At 43.6% G+C, this 17,978-nt stretch overlaps 1 protein-coding gene across 1 annotated transcript in view; it reads left to right on the forward strand.

Annotated features, from left to right (window-relative positions):
- The first annotated feature begins 6,740 nt into the window (after positions 1-6,740).
- Positions 6,741-17,978, forward strand: part of LOC145411412 (uncharacterized) — a 35,479-nt gene continuing 24,241 nt past the window's right edge. Inside the window, exon 1 of the mRNA XM_080281452.1 lies at positions 6,741-6,960. Within this exon, the coding sequence (XP_080137578.1) occupies positions 6,741-6,960 (220 nt within the window). The remainder of the gene's footprint in view (positions 6,961-17,978) is intronic.

Here is a 17,978-nt window from a genome sequence, read left to right on the forward strand (position 1 = left end):
ACTTAATGCCTCCGCCTTTATCTTGCGTCCTACCTTACTCCTGTTATCCAACTGGCCTACCACTCTCATTTTGTCTTTTCTTATACCTTCCTTCCCACGTCACCTTCATCCACCATGCTTACTTCTTCCTTCAGTCCTGCTTACTAATCATCCTTCCATTCTTCATTCCATTCCACCTCACCTTTATCATCCTGCCTACGCCTACCTGCCTCATCCTTCTGCCCTGCTCCCATCCTTCTCCCACTTTACCTCCCTTTAATCAGCTTCTCCACTTGCCTCACCCTTGTTAACCACTTTGCCCCCTTGCCTGCTTCACCCTTATCCGTCTTGCCTGCCTGTTTGCCTTACCTTCATCCATCATCCTCCCTGCCTGCTGTCACTTGCCTCACCCTCATCCATCTTGCCTGCCTACTGACCCTCATCATTATTTCCTCCTGCCTCACTCTCATCCCTCTTGCCTCTCTGCTTGCCTTAGCCTCATCCATCTTGCTTCCCTCCTGCCTCACCCTCATCCATCGTGACTGCCTACCTGTCTGCGTCACCCTTATCCATCATGCTGCCTGCCTGCCTCACCTTCATCCATCTTACCTGCCTGCTTCACCACTCTGCTTGGCCCTTACCTCAGTTCGCACAGGACACTCCAGCCTCCTCACCTCTGTGTATGTTAACCTGGCACACTTAAGGGTTGGCCCATCATGCTATATGCACACACACACCTTGTAACAATAATACCGACACCGCACACTGCCACTATCCCTCACACATTTCTCCTCCTCACATCCCCTCACACTTCCATTTCTCCGTTCTTCAGTTCCTCTCTCAGATCCCTTTCTCCCTCTCCTTTCACACACTTGTCTGTCCTCTTGTTTTCCCTCTCTCTCATCTCCTTTGTTCCTTTTCTTTCACACTCCTCCTGCATTCCCTCTCCTTCATTTCTCCTCCCTTCTCTTCCTCACTCCTCCCTCCAGTCCCTGTCTCCTCTGCTGCCCATCTCTCTGCTTATGGTGTATGTTATCCCTGCATACGTAAGGATTATATTATCATGCTATATACACACACACATTGTAACCTTAATGCCAACACCACACACTGCCTGTCATCTCTCTTTTGCATTTCTCCTTTGCTGTCCTTTTCACATTTCTCTCCCTCCGTACACTCTTCTCCCTCCTTTCTTCCTCTCTTCTCTCCTTCCTCTCTTCTTCCGCTCTCCCCTCTTCCTCATCCCCTTACATTTCTCCAGTTTTCTTGCTTTCCAATCTCCTTTTTCCTTCCTTTCTCGTCTCCCCATCCCTTCTCCTCCTCTCCTTCTTTCATCCTTACACCTCTCTGACCATTCTCAGTCTCCCTTTCCTTCAGTCCTCCTCCCCTTCTCCCTCAATTAGCTTTCGTTTCTCAGTTTTCCACTCTCTCTCTCTCTCTCTCTCTCTCTCTCTCTCTCTCTCTTTCACCTTCTCCTTCTCCTCCTCCTCCTCCTCCTCCTCCTCCTCCTCCTCCTCCTCCTCCTCCTCCTCCTCTTCTTCTTGTACTGTCAGTCAATGTCATTCCAGAGTCCTTCATCCTTTCTCAATCCTATCAGCGCTATAATGTCTTGTTTTTCAGCTTAAGGAAAATCTCTGGTAATGAAGAGGGTAATGAAGAAGTTACATAATCTTAAAGTTCGAAAAATGTCCCTTAAGGTAAACATGCTAAATTGGCGGTACTAAAACTTTAAGACGTCATCTTACTGAAAGGGTGAATATGTTGTTTAGCGCCTTTTTCTCCACTGGTCTACAAACTCTGTGTGTGTGTGTGTGTGTGTGTGTGTGTGTGTGTGTGTGTGTGTGTGTGTGTGTGTGTGTAAATGATGGCACGTTGATTTGAACACGATGCCTTTTTTTTATTATCTTTTCTCCACCATCATTTTCTTATACTCTGCCTTGGAGAGATTGTTTGAGCTTGTGGAGATCGATGTAGCCTTCCTTAACCCATCCATTTTGTTTATCCTGTATTATTTATTCATATCCATCACCCACTGTCACACCCGCGCCCACATCGGCAGACTGAGCCGTTCCCTCACAACACACAAGTTTCCAGTGGAGTGGTATTTAGGGTCTGTCCTGTACAACCGAGTGTAAAGCAAACCCTAATCTTGTCAGTGTTTGTGTAGTGTAGATTATACCCAGCCTCACCAAGGGGACGCATAGGACACGTGGACCAGAGTAGACGTAAGTGGGTTCATAGTTTGTTAGTCCGTTCAGTACGAGGATGTCCTTTTTCGTTTTATTGTTGCTACTTTCAGACGATTTTTTCCTGGTGATTGAGAGAGGGAGAGGAGGGGGAGACTGTAAACGAATTAATGAAGGCTGAGTCTGACTCCATCACCACAGACGATTTCTCCAAAGTTAACAAAATCGTCCGGAGGCAGCAAGAGTCAGCCAGGCCAAGCACCATTAGACGATTTTACTCAGCTTGAGAGAGGGATCTGTTCAACCCCTCCGTTCGAAAAGCCCATCACACACCGAATAAAATCGTCTGGCAGTTAACCCCCTCATCTACAGGACGCCATTTGGAGTACGTCTTATTCCTGCTGTAGTCAGACAGTTTTATGCAGCTTCAGACAAACCCCTTCTGCTGAATTTATTAGTAAAGGCTCTCCAGTTTGACAATCTCTCCTTGTCTAAGTATTAAAAACAGAAGTAAAATAAGTAAAGATGACTTACTAGGACTAGGCGGGTTTACAAGTGAGGAAGATGTGTTGACTTCTTGACTCTGGGATTTGTCTCGACTGAAGAAAATCGTCTGGTGTAGGCAAAATAAAGGTGATAATTCTTGCGTGCATTACTACCAAGGAAAGGGTTACTCAGGGTTCTGCTTTATGTCTTCTTCTGCCGGGAATTCTCACAGCACAACAAGTTCCTCTGGTGTAAACTTGAATACAGAAAGCAGCACTCAAACCATCCAAGCGCCAAGCTGTTGTATTAAGGGCCGAAAATTTGTCTTTACCCTCTAACGTTGCCTCTACACTGACTTTTCTCAAATTCCAGTTAAATCAGCTGACCCTCAAACCTTTCGCCAAGTTTGGTCCAAATCTGATCATAACTGGCTTACCTGATGTCCTTAACCCTTGACTTATTTTCTTCTAAATCGAATCTCTTTATTTTGGGCTGACCTTCAACCCTTCGATATACTTAGGTTCAGATAGAATGGAAATTATTTGTACGGTGGAATATTGGACCTTGATCTTTGACAGTTTGTTCTCAGAATTGAATTACTTCCTCCTTGACTTACACTCACCTGTTTCACAAAATCTAATCTAAATTAGATCAGAACTGTTATTAGCTGATTTCCCTCTGGTCCTTTTGTTCTCGAAAACTATAGGTAAACCCCAGGCAGACCCTCAAACTTTCCAACGCTTGGTCAGTATCAGATCAAAACTATTAGAATTATTTTGTTCACACACTAAAAGACTGACAGAATTGTACACACAGCATACACACACCGGGCAAAACATTACTCCTGCCAAACTATCGCGCGCGGGGGTGCTAAAAAAAAAAAATGCATTACCCGCAAGATGGGATTAAGTACGCAAACTAATGAAAATACTGCCACGTGGCCCAAGCAGGCGGTATCAGAACACAATGTGACGTAATTTTATTGACGTTAACCAAACCTCCGTGTTGTACGAGAAACAATATTGTCCCCCCGTGGTATATATAAAAGACTTCAAATCAGTCGGCTTCTTTCTTTTACTCCCTTTGCATTTTCCATTCAGTATCTTCCCCCTCCTTTCTCTTTCAGTCTCTCACCTCCTTTCTCTTTGTCCCTCCCTTCTGCCTCCTCTCACACTCTTCTCCATCCTCGCACTCATTCTTTCAGTCCCTATCACTCTCACATCACTCACATCCATTAACCTCACTCACTTTAACTCCTCGTCCTTTTCTTCCTCTCATTCTCTTTCCTGTAATAATTTTCCCCATCTAATTCTTCTCGATCTTCCTGACCTTCCTGATCTTCGTCTTAGTCATCCTCCTTCCTATCATCCCCCTTCCGCTTTTTCCGCTTAACTCCCTTCATAAGTATCGTATTCATTTCCCACTTCCTTCACCTGTCTCCAAACAAGAACTCGTGTGTGTGTGTGTGTGTGTGTGTGTGTGTGTGTGTTCAGCATATAGCGTTCTGTTAAATGGGAATCTAAAAAGGTCATCGGGCCATTTGACTATTTTATTATTTTATTTTCATTGTCGTTTTAGGGATGGGGGTTCAGCGTTAATAGTGCCAATTGTTGAAGCTCCTGATGCCTTGAAAATCTACCTTGAAATATGGTTTGGCTGAACGTAGAAAAAAAAAAAGTTTTGCATTATTTTGATAAGCAAATTTATTCATGAAATTAAGTTTTGCATTGACGTATAGAGGTCAGACTAGGCATGATTAGGTGGTAATATGGTGAGATGTGGTATAATAATCACGTATTATAATAAAGCACTTGTTTTTCTTCATAAATTTGTAGGTTTTAGGAAAAGTTGATGCGAGGCTTTGTTATCGTTCTCATTGTTTTATTATTTTCGGAATGAAGTGAGTTGGATGTTGAAAAGTTATGAAGAAGGAAAGGTTGATCACTTCACTTCGATTACGTATTTTTCACACTGTTCTTGCCTTCAGTCCCTTTTATTTAACTCAGGAGAGACTTCCCTTAATGAAGGAGTGAAATACAGCCTTCAGTCACCCTTTCACTACCAGGGTGTCATAATCTGAATACAGTCGTGTGGTGGTGGCAGTAGAAAAGTGTAAAATGAGATCCCTGGGCTGAACGGGTTAAGCCGGGTGATATAGCGGCTTTATGTTGATGGGAGAGTGAGCAGAGAAAGGCCGAGAACGAGGTGAAGGGGTAAAGGAAAGAAGAAGAGGGAGGGCAGCTTGAATAAGGCGGCAGAGAGGGAAGAGTTGTAGTGGAGTGGAGGTGAGGGAGAGATGAGGAGTGGTTGTAGAGTGAAGATTAGGGAGAGGAAATGAAGTGGTAGCAGAAGATGAGTGGCAGCCAGCTGGGAGGATTGCAAGTGTCATTGTCCATCGCAGCCTGAAGGAGCTCGGAGGTCTGAGGTAGTGGATAGATAGATTTGTAAGTAGATAGATAAAGATAGATAGACAGCCTTGTAGAAAAACAGAGGTTAATCAATACATGTGTGAGCAGACAAGCAGATAGAGAGAACAGATGTACAACAGATACATAAATAAATTTTAGACAGATATGCAACCATTTGTTGATAGATATACAAGGAGGAGCGCTCAGAGACTGCGGCACCCGCGACCACCAGCTTGTCTAAGGAGCAAATATTTGACTCGGCCAATGACCTTGGCCATTGACATATTGCCATCAGAATCGAATTTACTTATCCTTGCGAAACCTTTACCGTTTCCACCAACTGTGATTAAAATCAGATCAAAGCTGTGTGAGTTGACCTTGTCCAGTGACATTCCACTGCAGGTGGCTCGACGCTAAGTGACAAGCCTGATGGTTTCCTGTAACTCAGGAAGCAGTTTGCAGCGCTGGGTGGTACGGTGATGTGGAACCCACTGTGGTGCCTCTATTATCTGGATGTTCATCCGGGAACCAAACTTCCATAATCTTTCCATCTCCTCGCTGTCACGAGGCGCTGCCTACCACAAGGGAGCATCGGTTCACTGCACGAGGCGGCCCCGTTGGGGCGATTGTTTGCTTATGATTGATGGGTCTGCTCGACCAGACAAACCGGGGTAGCTCAACAACAGCAACAACAACATATTTCAACCTTTTCATCAACTTTGGTCTAAATTGGATAAAACTGTATAACTTTACCGTATATTACTAAGTCAGCGTTTGACCTAGTCATGTGACCTTAATCTTTGACCCAGGCTTCTCAAGAACAATAGACTTACTCATGGGATATCCCTTAACCAGCCACCAAGTATGGTTAACTTTGGGTAAAAAGTTTTGGGGATTAGTTCACACACACACACACACACACACACACACACACACACACACACACACACACACACACACACACACACAGACGCTCTAGCTTCGCGATTCGCGGATATAAAAAACATAGACATGTGAATGAAATGGGTAGACGCCATACCGACAGGCAGGTGGATGGATGGATATATGCTTGATGCATAATATAATCAGGACAGGCTGGTTGTCTTCATTTTTTCCCATTTTCTGTGTGTGTGTGTGTGTGTGTGTGTGTGTGTGTTATTTCATCATCTACAAACATGAAGTCATCTTATATGTATGCATTTATTCATTATTTCACTCACATGATTGTTCTTTCACTTCCAGAGAGAGGCGGGGGAGGAAAACAGCCACAGCCGCCTACGCACCCACACACACACCCACACGCACTCACACACGCACACACCAACCTCGCACCTTCCCTACAACGCACAGTAACTTTTAGCAATTAAGTAACCATCAACACACACCTATATACTCTTTCAGAAGCCCCTATTTCACGTCCCATTTTTGACAAGGAACCCAGCACAGTAAAGAATCGCTAACTTCCTTTCCCAAGCCAGGTTTATTAAAGCTTATATACTCACACGCACGCTCTCTCACATACACCTATTTCCTTTCAGTCTATACTCACGTCCATATCCACATTCCTATTCACTTTTCCCTGTCTTTCTCCATCCACTCCATCCAACTCGTCCCCACCCTATATCTCTCCATCCATCCTACCCTTTCCCTCCATCTCTCCCTCCCTCCCTCCCTGCGTGTGATGCGGTGTTGGGTAGCAGTTTGTGTGGTGGTGGTGGTGGCTGTGGTGGGTGTGGTGGTGGTGGAGCCGCTGCCGCATCACCACAAGAGGGGGATGCGCCTGTGTTCCGCCCGCGACGTGAAGCTGATCGCCACCTACGTGTGTAACCTGCACCGCCGCTCCGTGCGTTCCGTGGCGACGCAGGACGAGGACGAAGACGACGGCGACTACATGGTGCCAGGTACGTGAAATTAATGGATAGTATGTTATAAAATCTCATCTACGTGAAAATAAGGGTCAAATAGGTAGGCTAGTACGTTGGAAAATTGACAAGGACAACGTTAGCTACGTGGTACCAGGCACGAGAAATTAGTTGAGTGGAGGGTTGTAAATTTTATTGCACACAACATAACGTAAAGATAACAAGCAGAAAGCACACCAAGAACAGGACTGGACGTGAAATTGACAGAAGTGTTGAAAGGCTGTGAATTGTTTGATACATGAAGATAATACCAGTAAAATAATCTAGAAAGAGGGAGCGGGAGAGGAAATAGAATCTAAATTATCTTGTACATGAAGATAATTGCAGCCGTAATGAAGGTAGCAAGTAACAAGATTGAAAACAAGATTAGGACCCGGAATTACGTGGAGCGAGGTACGTGGGAATAACAGCTAGTAAGAGTGTAAACTGTCTTGTACAAGAAGAAAATAGCATTCGTTATAAAGATTTAGGAAAAAAGATTGATTAGGAACTGAACAGAACAAGGAATAAGACTACTTGGTGCCAGGTACTGTATGTGGACTTAATGGACAGTGGGATGCATGTTGTCTGGTACGTGAAGAAAATAACAGTCGTAACAAAAATAGGTAAGTAGACACAAATATAAATGAGGAATAGAGGAACGTGATGCCACGGGCGTGGTATTAATAGACAGAAATGTGTGAATTACCTGTTGCTGGAAGTTAAGAACAATTGCAACAAAAAGATTGGCTAGGTTGGAAGAAAAAAACAACGTGCGGGAAAGAGTGACGTAGAAATAATATAGCCTATATAGAATGATGTAAATTGCTGTCCGTGGCTATTTCCGTCCAAAATAGATCCACTACATTACTGGATCTTCTCGTCGGAGGGAGAGTGTTAGCCAGAATGAACCCTTCTCCTCATTGGCGAAGTAGAATGGGGAAGTATAGAGAGTGATGCATGTGAAAGTCGAAATGTTGTATTCCCTGTGTTTGTTGGAGTCACGAATCTGAATAAAAGAATCGACAGGGTGCTAACATATTAAAGGACAAATTACCAACGCCGTCCTTAAATGTCCCCCTCGGCGTGTGCTCGAACTCAAGACTAGGGACTCATGCATCACGAGACGGGTACGCTGACCACTGCTGCTGTACGTAAAGATGGCAACAATTATAGTGAAAATCTAAGCAGAAAACGAAGAAGTAGAGTGGCCGAGAAATGAAACTGCATGTTAATGGAATAAGTATGAAATGGTGAGAGCTTTAGTGACGGAGATGCGTGATGGGTTTAGGAAAGGGAAGAGGGGTGGACGGTTTATATTGTAACTGTGAAAGCAATGATTGACAACCACGTGAGAAACAAAGCAGAAGAATGGAAAGTTGCATGCGCCTTTTACAGATTCAGAAAAAAAAAAATCATAGCTTTTGAGTGAGTTTCCTGGCAGAACTGTGGCAGGTTATTCCCTTCGCCTCGATAGCGTCTTTTTCACTTAGTTCGTACTGACTTCAGACGATTTTCCTCAGCTCAGGAGAGGCTTTTCCATCTGCAGAGGTTAGGTATAGAGTTGCCCCTACACTGCTCGGGTGCTTTCGTAGGCCAGTGGTTCATGGCAATTTTCTCGGGAGTCCACGGGAACACTGTAATTGTACCTCGCTCGCGTACACACACACACACACACACACACACACACACACACACACACACACACACACACACACACACACACACACCATAAAGCGTAGAGTAGGAGGAACAGGTTGGAACGGTGCTCCACCACTGTTTATAGAGGTGGAATGTTGTTCCACTGATTTTCGAACCGAAACTGGTAAATTGTAGGGCGAGCATGAATTTCTTTGATCATCGCTCAAGGGTAATCGTGAAAATTTTACATACCATACCAAATGTACTGAGCTTTAAATAGTTAACTTGAAACGTGAAAAAAAAAATCATGGTTACATGTACTAACATTTATAAATATACAAAAAGAAAAAAAAGAAACCGCATCTGGATATCGACGCATTAACCCCGATGTGCAGCATCTTTGTTGCGTTACCTTCTGGCGGTAAATGATTCTCAAACCGGCATTATTATTTGATGTCTTCTTTCTGTATAGTATCTCAGATATAAAGTTGTCTACAGCACATTTTTTGTGGTCTGGTCCGTGGACTGAAACGAATTGAGAACCACTGCCTCACTGTCAGTAAAATCGTCTGGTAGCTGCAAAAATAAAATAATAATGACGTCCTCGGCTTGCAGGGGTTATACAGGAGCAAGTGTGGAGTGATTGTTGGTCAGATTGGTGGTGGTGCTTGGGTGTGCGTATGGAGGGGAACAAGGACGGCAATTAGAGTAGACGGGGAATCGGGGCATTTTTGTGTGAGCCGTGCTCCAGGTGGGCATGGTCCTTGTTCTCCTTTACTGCTTAATGTGTACATGGTGTGGGCGTCCTCGGGGAGGTTAAAGTGAGAGTGGAGAGATGGAGGGTGAGAGAGTGGATGTGGAAGGACAGTACACACCATCAAATAAGTATTGCGTAGAGGGGGTCCAATGTGGAGACCTTGCAACTCTTCTTTAATTATTTACTCTGCACATTATCCAACATCTCAGTACCCTCTTGCTTGTTACTGATTTAAACCATGTCGATATTAAAACGATTTATGTAACAGGCATGAGAATGTCAGAGCGTAATATGAAAAATAAATCGCTTAGAAAGAGGTACAACGAAGCTTCTTGTACCACCCGTGGTAGAATGCAGTCGATTCACATAAATAATCATTACCACTTCTTATGTCGCAAGAAGATTGGTCAATTTTAATGTGATTGTGTCTATGATAATAATACCGTACATACTATATACAGGGTAGGACATGCGACAAGCAAGCGATATAGCTAATCTTCATTAATGCAAAGCTGCCAGAGTAGGATACGTCCAACGTGCATTTACAATAGCCATCATTATTTATATCAAATTGTTTCATACAATATTTGCACTGATACAGTTTTTATCAGGTGAACAAAGGAAAGCAGACAGCAGCATATGTGTTGATCCTTTCTAGGCTGTTTGTTATAGGAAGGGTACAATTACCATATCTTTGTGAGGATGAACGATAAGGACAGAATATGAAGGCTTCTCTACAAACTGATCCCTCATGCCGAAGCTGGCTGGAAAAGGTAAGAATGATCACCATTCATTATAGGACAACTATCTCGGAAATATCACAGTAAATGGCTACTAGGAAAATAAAGTCTACCTTGTTTTAATCTGCAAGGGAAAAATAATATCAGGGTAACAGTAAGTGTCTAACTGTGTTGTGGCGTGGCTGTAGCATCCTTGATCTTGAATAGAGAAGAAATCGATGTCAGACAGATCATATAACACAATTTACTCGTTGACCTGGCGATTAGAATCTAGTTTATAAAAATCCAAGCTACTTTAGAGGGTAGTAGCGTATAATAGTCTTCCTAATTGGAAGACAGGTAGTTTTGTGTGTTCATCCATACATCGATCAACCAATCCTGCGTCGTCCCATGAGGAGCGTAGGGGCCTGGCAAGTTGGTCCTGACATTTAAGATGGGAGTGGCCAGCCTTACTCATCCCTGAGGGGCATTACCCCAACCACTCCTTGGATATAAACCCACACCGGCTCAATCCGATTGGGGCGCCGTAATTACCTACTAAACCACCAGGCGCCATGAGTAGTAAATGGTTTCCTGGTGTACAGGAAACCATTTGGCTTGTCACTTAGTGTAGAGTCACCCATAGGAAGAAGGAAGAGAAAAGAATGAAGGAAAGAAAGACAGAACAGGGAGTGTAAAGTCACCCGTAGGCAGAAGGAAGAGGAAAGAATGAAGGAAAGACGGAAGAAGAGGGAAAGGAAGAGAGGAAAGGGCAGACACCCAAAGCAGCACTACACTGAGTGAATGGATGATGAGCACCCCCCCCCTACAGTGTTTACAGTTCTATTAAAGATGTGCTTTGCTTCATGTGACTGGAAATGCATTCCAAGAAATTTAAAATCATTAACTCTGTCGTAAATCAGCTTGTTAACGGTAAAAGTACTATAGCTGTTTTGTGTACTTCCAGTAAGACACACCGATCCTCTTGACAACATTGCCACTTCAACAATGCTCTTTAAGTTTCTGGAGGAGTCTTTATTGAGGATTTTTCTAGATAGGCGTGAGAACTGTTATAAATTTACTGCTGACAAAAAAAAAAAAAATCTTTGAGAGGGTTTGAAGATACGGAGGGAATGGAGAATGTAATGAAGTGAGTGGGACAGCTGAAAGAAGAAAACCAAGAACAGTGTGGTGATAAGGAGGGAGGGTACATGAGGGAGGCTGGCGTGTCAGGGGAAGAAGTGTTACTGTTGCGTGGGGAGTGAAGTGCGTACGGTTATTTTGTCATTGCCACCTCTCACAGGAAGCAGCGGTGGGCGAAGGTGGATTGTTTGTTGACGATAGTGTGTGGCGAGAAAAGAGGAAGGGAAGAGAGGAGACTGTTATATAAGGAAGGAGGAAGAGATGAAGAAGGAAAAGAAGTCTGGTGGGTGAGGGAAGAGGAAGGGAAGAAGAAGAACGATATATGTGGGAAAAGGAGAGAAAGAGTAGGGGAGGGAGAGAGATTTATAGGTGCGGGAGAGGAAAGAGATTGAAATGGTAGGAGAGTTCTGGTGTGGAAAGAGGAAGAAAACTGAAAAAAGCGAAAAGAGGAAGGGAAGAGGAAGATGATTGGAAGATGAGGGAAGAGGAAGATGATTGGAAGATGAGGGAAGAGGAAGAAGACTGAAAGCTGAGAGAGGAGGAAAGGAAAAGGAAGAAGGCTAGAAGATGAGGGAAGAGGAAGACTGTTGAAAGATGAGGAAAGAGGAGGAACACTGAAAGGTGATGCACGAAAAAGGGAAGATATCAGACTAGTAGTAGATTAAGGAAGGGAAGTGAAAATGTGAGACTTGTAAATAAAGCGGAAGAGAACCCCATCACCATTTCAAAGTGGATGTGGGCAGTAGCAAAGAGGTGGTTTTTCAGAGACACCTTATATGGCTGTCAAATTGAATGGCCTGGAAATGGAGTGTGGAATGGAAATTTAAGCAGAGTTTAGGACGTAGAGAGGCGTAGGATGTAGTGGCGTAGGATGTACAGTAGAGGCGTAGGATTTAGAGACGTAAGATGTAGAGGCGTAGGATATAGAGGAGTAGGATGTTGTGGAGTAGGATGTAGAGGCGTAGGGTGTAGAGACGTAGGATGTAGGTGCGTAGGATATATAGACGTAAGATATAGAGGCGTAGGATGTAAGTAGGGACGTAGTATGTAGAGGTGCAGGATGTGGAGACGTAGGATTTAGAGGCGCAGGATGTTGTGGCGTAGGGTGTAGAGGCGTAGGATGTAGAGGCTTAACATGTAGAGGCATTGGGTACGTAGGAAGCAGAGAGGCGTAGGATGTAGAGAGGGGTAGGATGTAGAGTGGTGTAGGATGCAGAGAGGCGTAGGATGTAGAGAGGCGTAGGATGTGGTGGCGTAGGATGTAGAGACGTAGGATGTTGAGGCATGGGGTGTAGTGGCGTAGGATGTAGAGAGGCGCAGGATGTAGAGGCGTTGGATGTAGAGGCGTAGGATGTAGTGGCGCAGGATGTAGAGACGTAGGATGTAGAGAAGCCTAAGGTGAAGAAAGGTGTCACTGTATTCAGTCCTCGAGTGAGAAATTGTCACGTAGCGGCCAGGGAGGGACAAGTTAACATATTCAATACAGTGACGTCATTTTACTTTTATATTTCCTATCAGAGAACCATATTATTCAGTTTAAGAAAGTTATCTCGTAATGGCAGAGCTGCAAGTACTTATGAACCCTCTCAATACGATAATTTTTTTTCTTTTTTTTTCTTTTTTCTGGCTACCCCGAACGATTTTAAACGGCTTTGAAAAAGAAAATACTCTTAGTGAAGGGATCTAAAATAGAAAATCTGCCTTTTGGCTGACTCTGACAATGAAAAAGGATGACTACTCGACCAGGAGCCGGGGCTCGCATTCATAAACCTTCTTGAGCCGAACTTATGAATAAAATTACTTATTTACCCTTTAATTTTCTCTAATGAATCTACCAAACACATTACAACCAACCGAAAGTGAGTTATTAAAATGAGAAATATATGGCCAAACAAAACTATTTCTGATAACGATTAACTACTGTGAAGACTTGTTTATCGAAGCAATTGGCTACGATCTTTATGAATACGGCCAGATATAGAGCATCCCCACATCAAAAGAATGAAGGATGACGCACTCAGGGTGGATAAATAAAAGATCCATTTCGAAGTCGGTTATCAGGTTGAGTGACTGGGGTAGCGGGGAGAGAGTGTTGTGTTAGGGGGATTACGCCGATAAATGGTTTTTCGGATAACTTGATGCCTGTTAAGTGTAGTAGTTTAACGGACACGTAGTCTGAAGTAAGAGAGAGAGGCATGGGTTTAATAGCGACTGAGTTTTGTGATATAGAGTACATTTACCCTGGCACGGTCCAAACAACTCTATTATTCTATTTCAGCTAAACGACGATTAAGTCATCGTCTAATTCTTAAGTTGACATAAGCATCTGATCTGCTCAATACCTAATAAAATGTGAAGGACAGTAAACAAGACTGAGAACTTACATAACGATATCACATCAGTCGCCTTCTTGCTCATGAGTGGAACAACCATGTCCAGTCAGTATTTCCTGCCTACTCTCCTCTCTACCTCAGAAAATAATCTACCATTTAAGTTCATATCATCCTCATCCTTACCTTCATCCTTATCAATATCCTTCAGTTCCATTATTCATTGGTCTCTCTCATCGCTTCTAATTCATCCTTTCGCTAAGATACTGAACGTAGATATTTTAATTTCTTTATTCCCAAAGGATTTTATTGTACTATCATATTACCGACACGCTCATTCACTTTCCTGCTGAGAGTCGTAAAGGTGGCATGATAAATTTTTTAGATAAGGGCTCCGACGATATGTTGATAAATGAATATACAGATAACTAGACTGATAGATAATTAGATGGATAGGACTGGGAGGAGAAACAGCCCGAGTTAAACACACAAAATTTGCACCGATGGAGGCGATTTACACACACACACACACACACACACACACACACACACACACACACACACACACACACACACACACACACACACACACACACACACACACACACACACACACACACACACACACACACACACACACAGGACATGGATGCGACAGTCAGTTCCTTAAACCCTAGCAATCCCTCAGCGTGAATACAATGATAAAGCTGTTTCACGCACGACTAATATAGCGATATTAACGAGAGTGTTTTATGGCAGTCATTTGCTAGTGTGGAATATCAGTGAAGCCTGTTTATGAAATGCACAGTATCCGACTTCCCTATCCCAGTCTGTTATTGATTTGATGTCTTTGAGGTCGAGAGGCAACTTCTCCAACCACCTGACCACCGCCTACCCCTGCCGTGTGAGCTTAAAATTTCTAAACGTGAATGATGGATGGACGGGCAGGCATGGAGCAGGGGGAAGAGTGTAGTGATGGAGTAGGTAGAGTGAGTAGGGTGACTGAGTAGTAAGTAGGGTTGGGTGGGTGGGTTGGGTGATGGAGGGGTAGGTAGGGTAAGGTAGGGTGATGAAGTCGTAAGGGTACGGTGGATGGGTGATGGAGTAGGTAGGGTGAGTAGGTTGGGTAGGGTAAGATAGGGTGGGTGTTATTGAGATGGAGATATGATTTAGCTCAAAGGGGGTGTAGTGGTAGATAGAGGCGACAGGTGGCGTCTACCTGCGTTACCCTGCGTCTATCCTGCCATTTGACGTCCAACAGGTGCAGACACATGGCAGGTGTAGAGGCGTCCCTGTGTTGGCGTCATATATGCAGTATTTCATTCCCGATGCTGCTGGAGAGGGACTCCTTCACATGGTGGCATTGATATAACTGGGCGTCTTCATTGCCCGGTTATACTGTACAAACGACCCTCAACTCCCTTCCTATCCCCCCAAAAGAGGGTGGTAGGCAGCAGGATAAAGGTTCACGTTTCAGGCGAACCTTTGGGTATGACTACTACTACTACTATTACTACTACTACCACTACTACTAATACAAATACTACTACTCTACTACTACTAATAATAATAATTATAATAATAATAATAATACTTCTTCTTCTTCTTCTTCTTCTTCTTCTTCTTCTTCTACATTCCTAATACCGCCAGACGATATTGTTATCTAATTGAAGACATTACAATAAGATCCTAGTACAATGACGTCGTATTGTATACCGGGTACCCACAGATGATTTGATTCAGCTTAGCTAAGACCTCCCTTACCGAGGGGATCAGAAGTGATTCTCTCTCTCTCTCTCTCTCTCTCTCTCTCTCTCTCTCTCTCTCTCTCTCTCTCTCTCTCTCTCTCTCTCTCACCTTAATTCATTCTCGTACACTGTCGCTTAGCTTCTTGTCTCCGTTGTCAAATCACCTCCCGCTCCCTCTGTCCTCCCCTCCTCTCCTCTCCTCTCATCTCATTTCATCGCGTCTCGTCTCATCTCTCTACCTGTTTTAGCTGCTTTTCCGTCTCCTCTCTTCCCTCCATCTCTCCTGTCCCCTCTCCTCCTCTTTCTCATCTGTCTGCTTCTGTTATACCTGCTTTTCTCTCTCCTCTCCTCTCCCGTCCCCTCGCTTTTCCACTCCGTTGTTATATCACCTGACCGACCTTCTGCCCCCTGCTATCGCCTTACACTCAGCGTTAATCAGAGCACCAGTATGAATGTTGATGAGGCAGGAGGAGGGGACGTAGGAGGAATTAAGGCAGAGACAGGAATAGAAGTATGAGGATCGAGGAGTTGAAATCTAAAGATGAAGAGGCAGAGGTGTAGACGGCTGGATAGGTGGGGTATTGGGCTAATTAATGGTGAGATAGGTGGAGGGTTAAGGTAGGTTAGGTGGAAGGTGAGGTGAATAGAAGGTCAGGTAGGTAGAGAGTTACATGGAAGGCCAGGTGAATAGGTGGTTTGGTTAAATGGAGGGTTATCCGGATAGATGGTTAGTTGGATGGAGGATTGGATGGGTGGATGATTTGTTAAGTGTAAGATTAGGTTAGGTTGGGTGGAAAGCAAGATGGATAGATGGTTAGGTTAAGCGGATGATTAAATGAATGGAAAGTTAGGTTAGGCAGAGGGTTAGATGGATGGATAGGCTAAGCTAGGGAGTAGATGGGTAGATAGTTAGATTAGATGGACAGAAGGCTAGGTTAAGTGTAGAGTTAGATGGGTAGATGGTGAGGGAAGTGGAAAATTTAGGTGGATAAATGGATAGAGAAATAGAGGGATAGTGTATTGATAGTCAGGCCTGGTGGATAAGTGGTTAAGTTAGATCGATGGTCAGATGTATACATAGAAGGGTGGAGGATGAGGCTAGCTAATGGTAAGGTAGGTGGAGAGATACACCGATAAATGGTTAAGGAGGTGGAAGGTTACTGATTAGGTTAGGTTAGGTGGGAAGCTAGAGAGATAGATGGTACAAGGTAGATAGAAAGTTAGAGAAATTGATGATTAAGTACATGAATGGTGTAAGTCAAAGGTTAGAGAGAGAAAAAATAGTAGAGGGATGAAAAGTTAGGTTAGATTGATATTAATAGTCGATGGTTGGGTGTTGAAAAGTTAGATGGAGGAAAGACTAGCGAAATGAGAAGCTAGAATAATGAAATACTAGGAGAACTGAAGATTGATTGGTTGGAAGTGTGGAAGGGTAGGTGGGCAGAGGGTATGGTTAGTGGAATTACAGGATGATTCAAAAGTTATGGAGGTACAAGGGACATGGCGGGAATAATTTACCAACACGACATGGTTCGCTGTCAGTTTGATTCGTTCGTGGGGTGCTCTCTCTCTCTCTCTCTCTCTCTCTCTCTCTCTCTCTCTCTCTCTCTCTCTCTCTCTCTCTCTCTCTCTCTCTCTCTCTCTCTCTCTCTCTCTCTCTTACGTAATGAAGAATAGTGCTACTGATGTGGAGAAGGTTTAAAATATATGAATGTCCTTGCAGATCAATAAACCAACAGCGACAAACCTAACACATGTCGCCTTCACATCCATAGCCTCGAGCCACGCATACAAAAATGTAATGGCAAAGCAGCAGCATAAGGCCTGGAGAGTACGTGAAACTGGAGGCAACGTAGGAGGAACATAGATGGAAGAATACATAAGTGAATGGGTAGAGAGATGGAGTGTTGTATGGTTGGAAGAAGAGATGAATTAAAAACATAGAAAAAAAAAATGGAGAGATGGAAAATAAACTGAAAATTGGAAAGATAAAACGGTGGAAGACTATAAATATAAGGATGGCTAGGCAGGTGAAAAAAAAAAAAAAAAGAGTGATGCAAGAGTAGATTGATGTAAAATGAGACAGACAGACAGATAAATAAACAGATGAAAAGGTAGACGGAGGGGTTGAAAGACACACACACACACACACACACACACACACATGAACTGATAGAGAACTAGATGGTTAAAAAAATCAGTGGGAACCTAAGTGGAAAGAAATCTAGAGAAAAAAATAACAGACACGTGCAGTATTAGAAAAGTAAACAAGAGCAGCCGCACTAAACCAACACACAAACACAGCCAAAAAGTGTAATTTCTTTCCCACATCCACCCTACACCAGACGCTCACACCAACGGCAAATAAAAACGTTTCCCGTGTTTACGTTGTGACATCATACTGACGAAACGTTTGATGGACAAATACACAAATGGAGATGGGGATTGTTGCTATTATTTTTATCTGCCCCTCCAGCGGTTTGTTTTTGAGATCACTTTGTGTGTGTGTGTGTGTGTGTGTGTGTGTGTGTGTGTGTGTGTGTGTGTGTACGTCCTTTTTGATAATATTCTAGCGGCAGTTCCCAGTGGTTCAGGTAGGGCTAGGAATGGAAGAAAGGTGAGGAATGTACAGTGAGAGACAACCATCTTCCCAAAGTTTGACAGATACTTTACAGAAAAC

The sequence above is a fragment of the Coenobita brevimanus genome, chromosome 89, assembly GCF_032717465.1.
Source record: "Coenobita brevimanus isolate Jiangsu-jjx chromosome 89, ASM3271746v2, whole genome shotgun sequence".
NCBI lineage: Eukaryota > Metazoa > Arthropoda > Malacostraca > Decapoda > Coenobitidae > Coenobita > Coenobita brevimanus.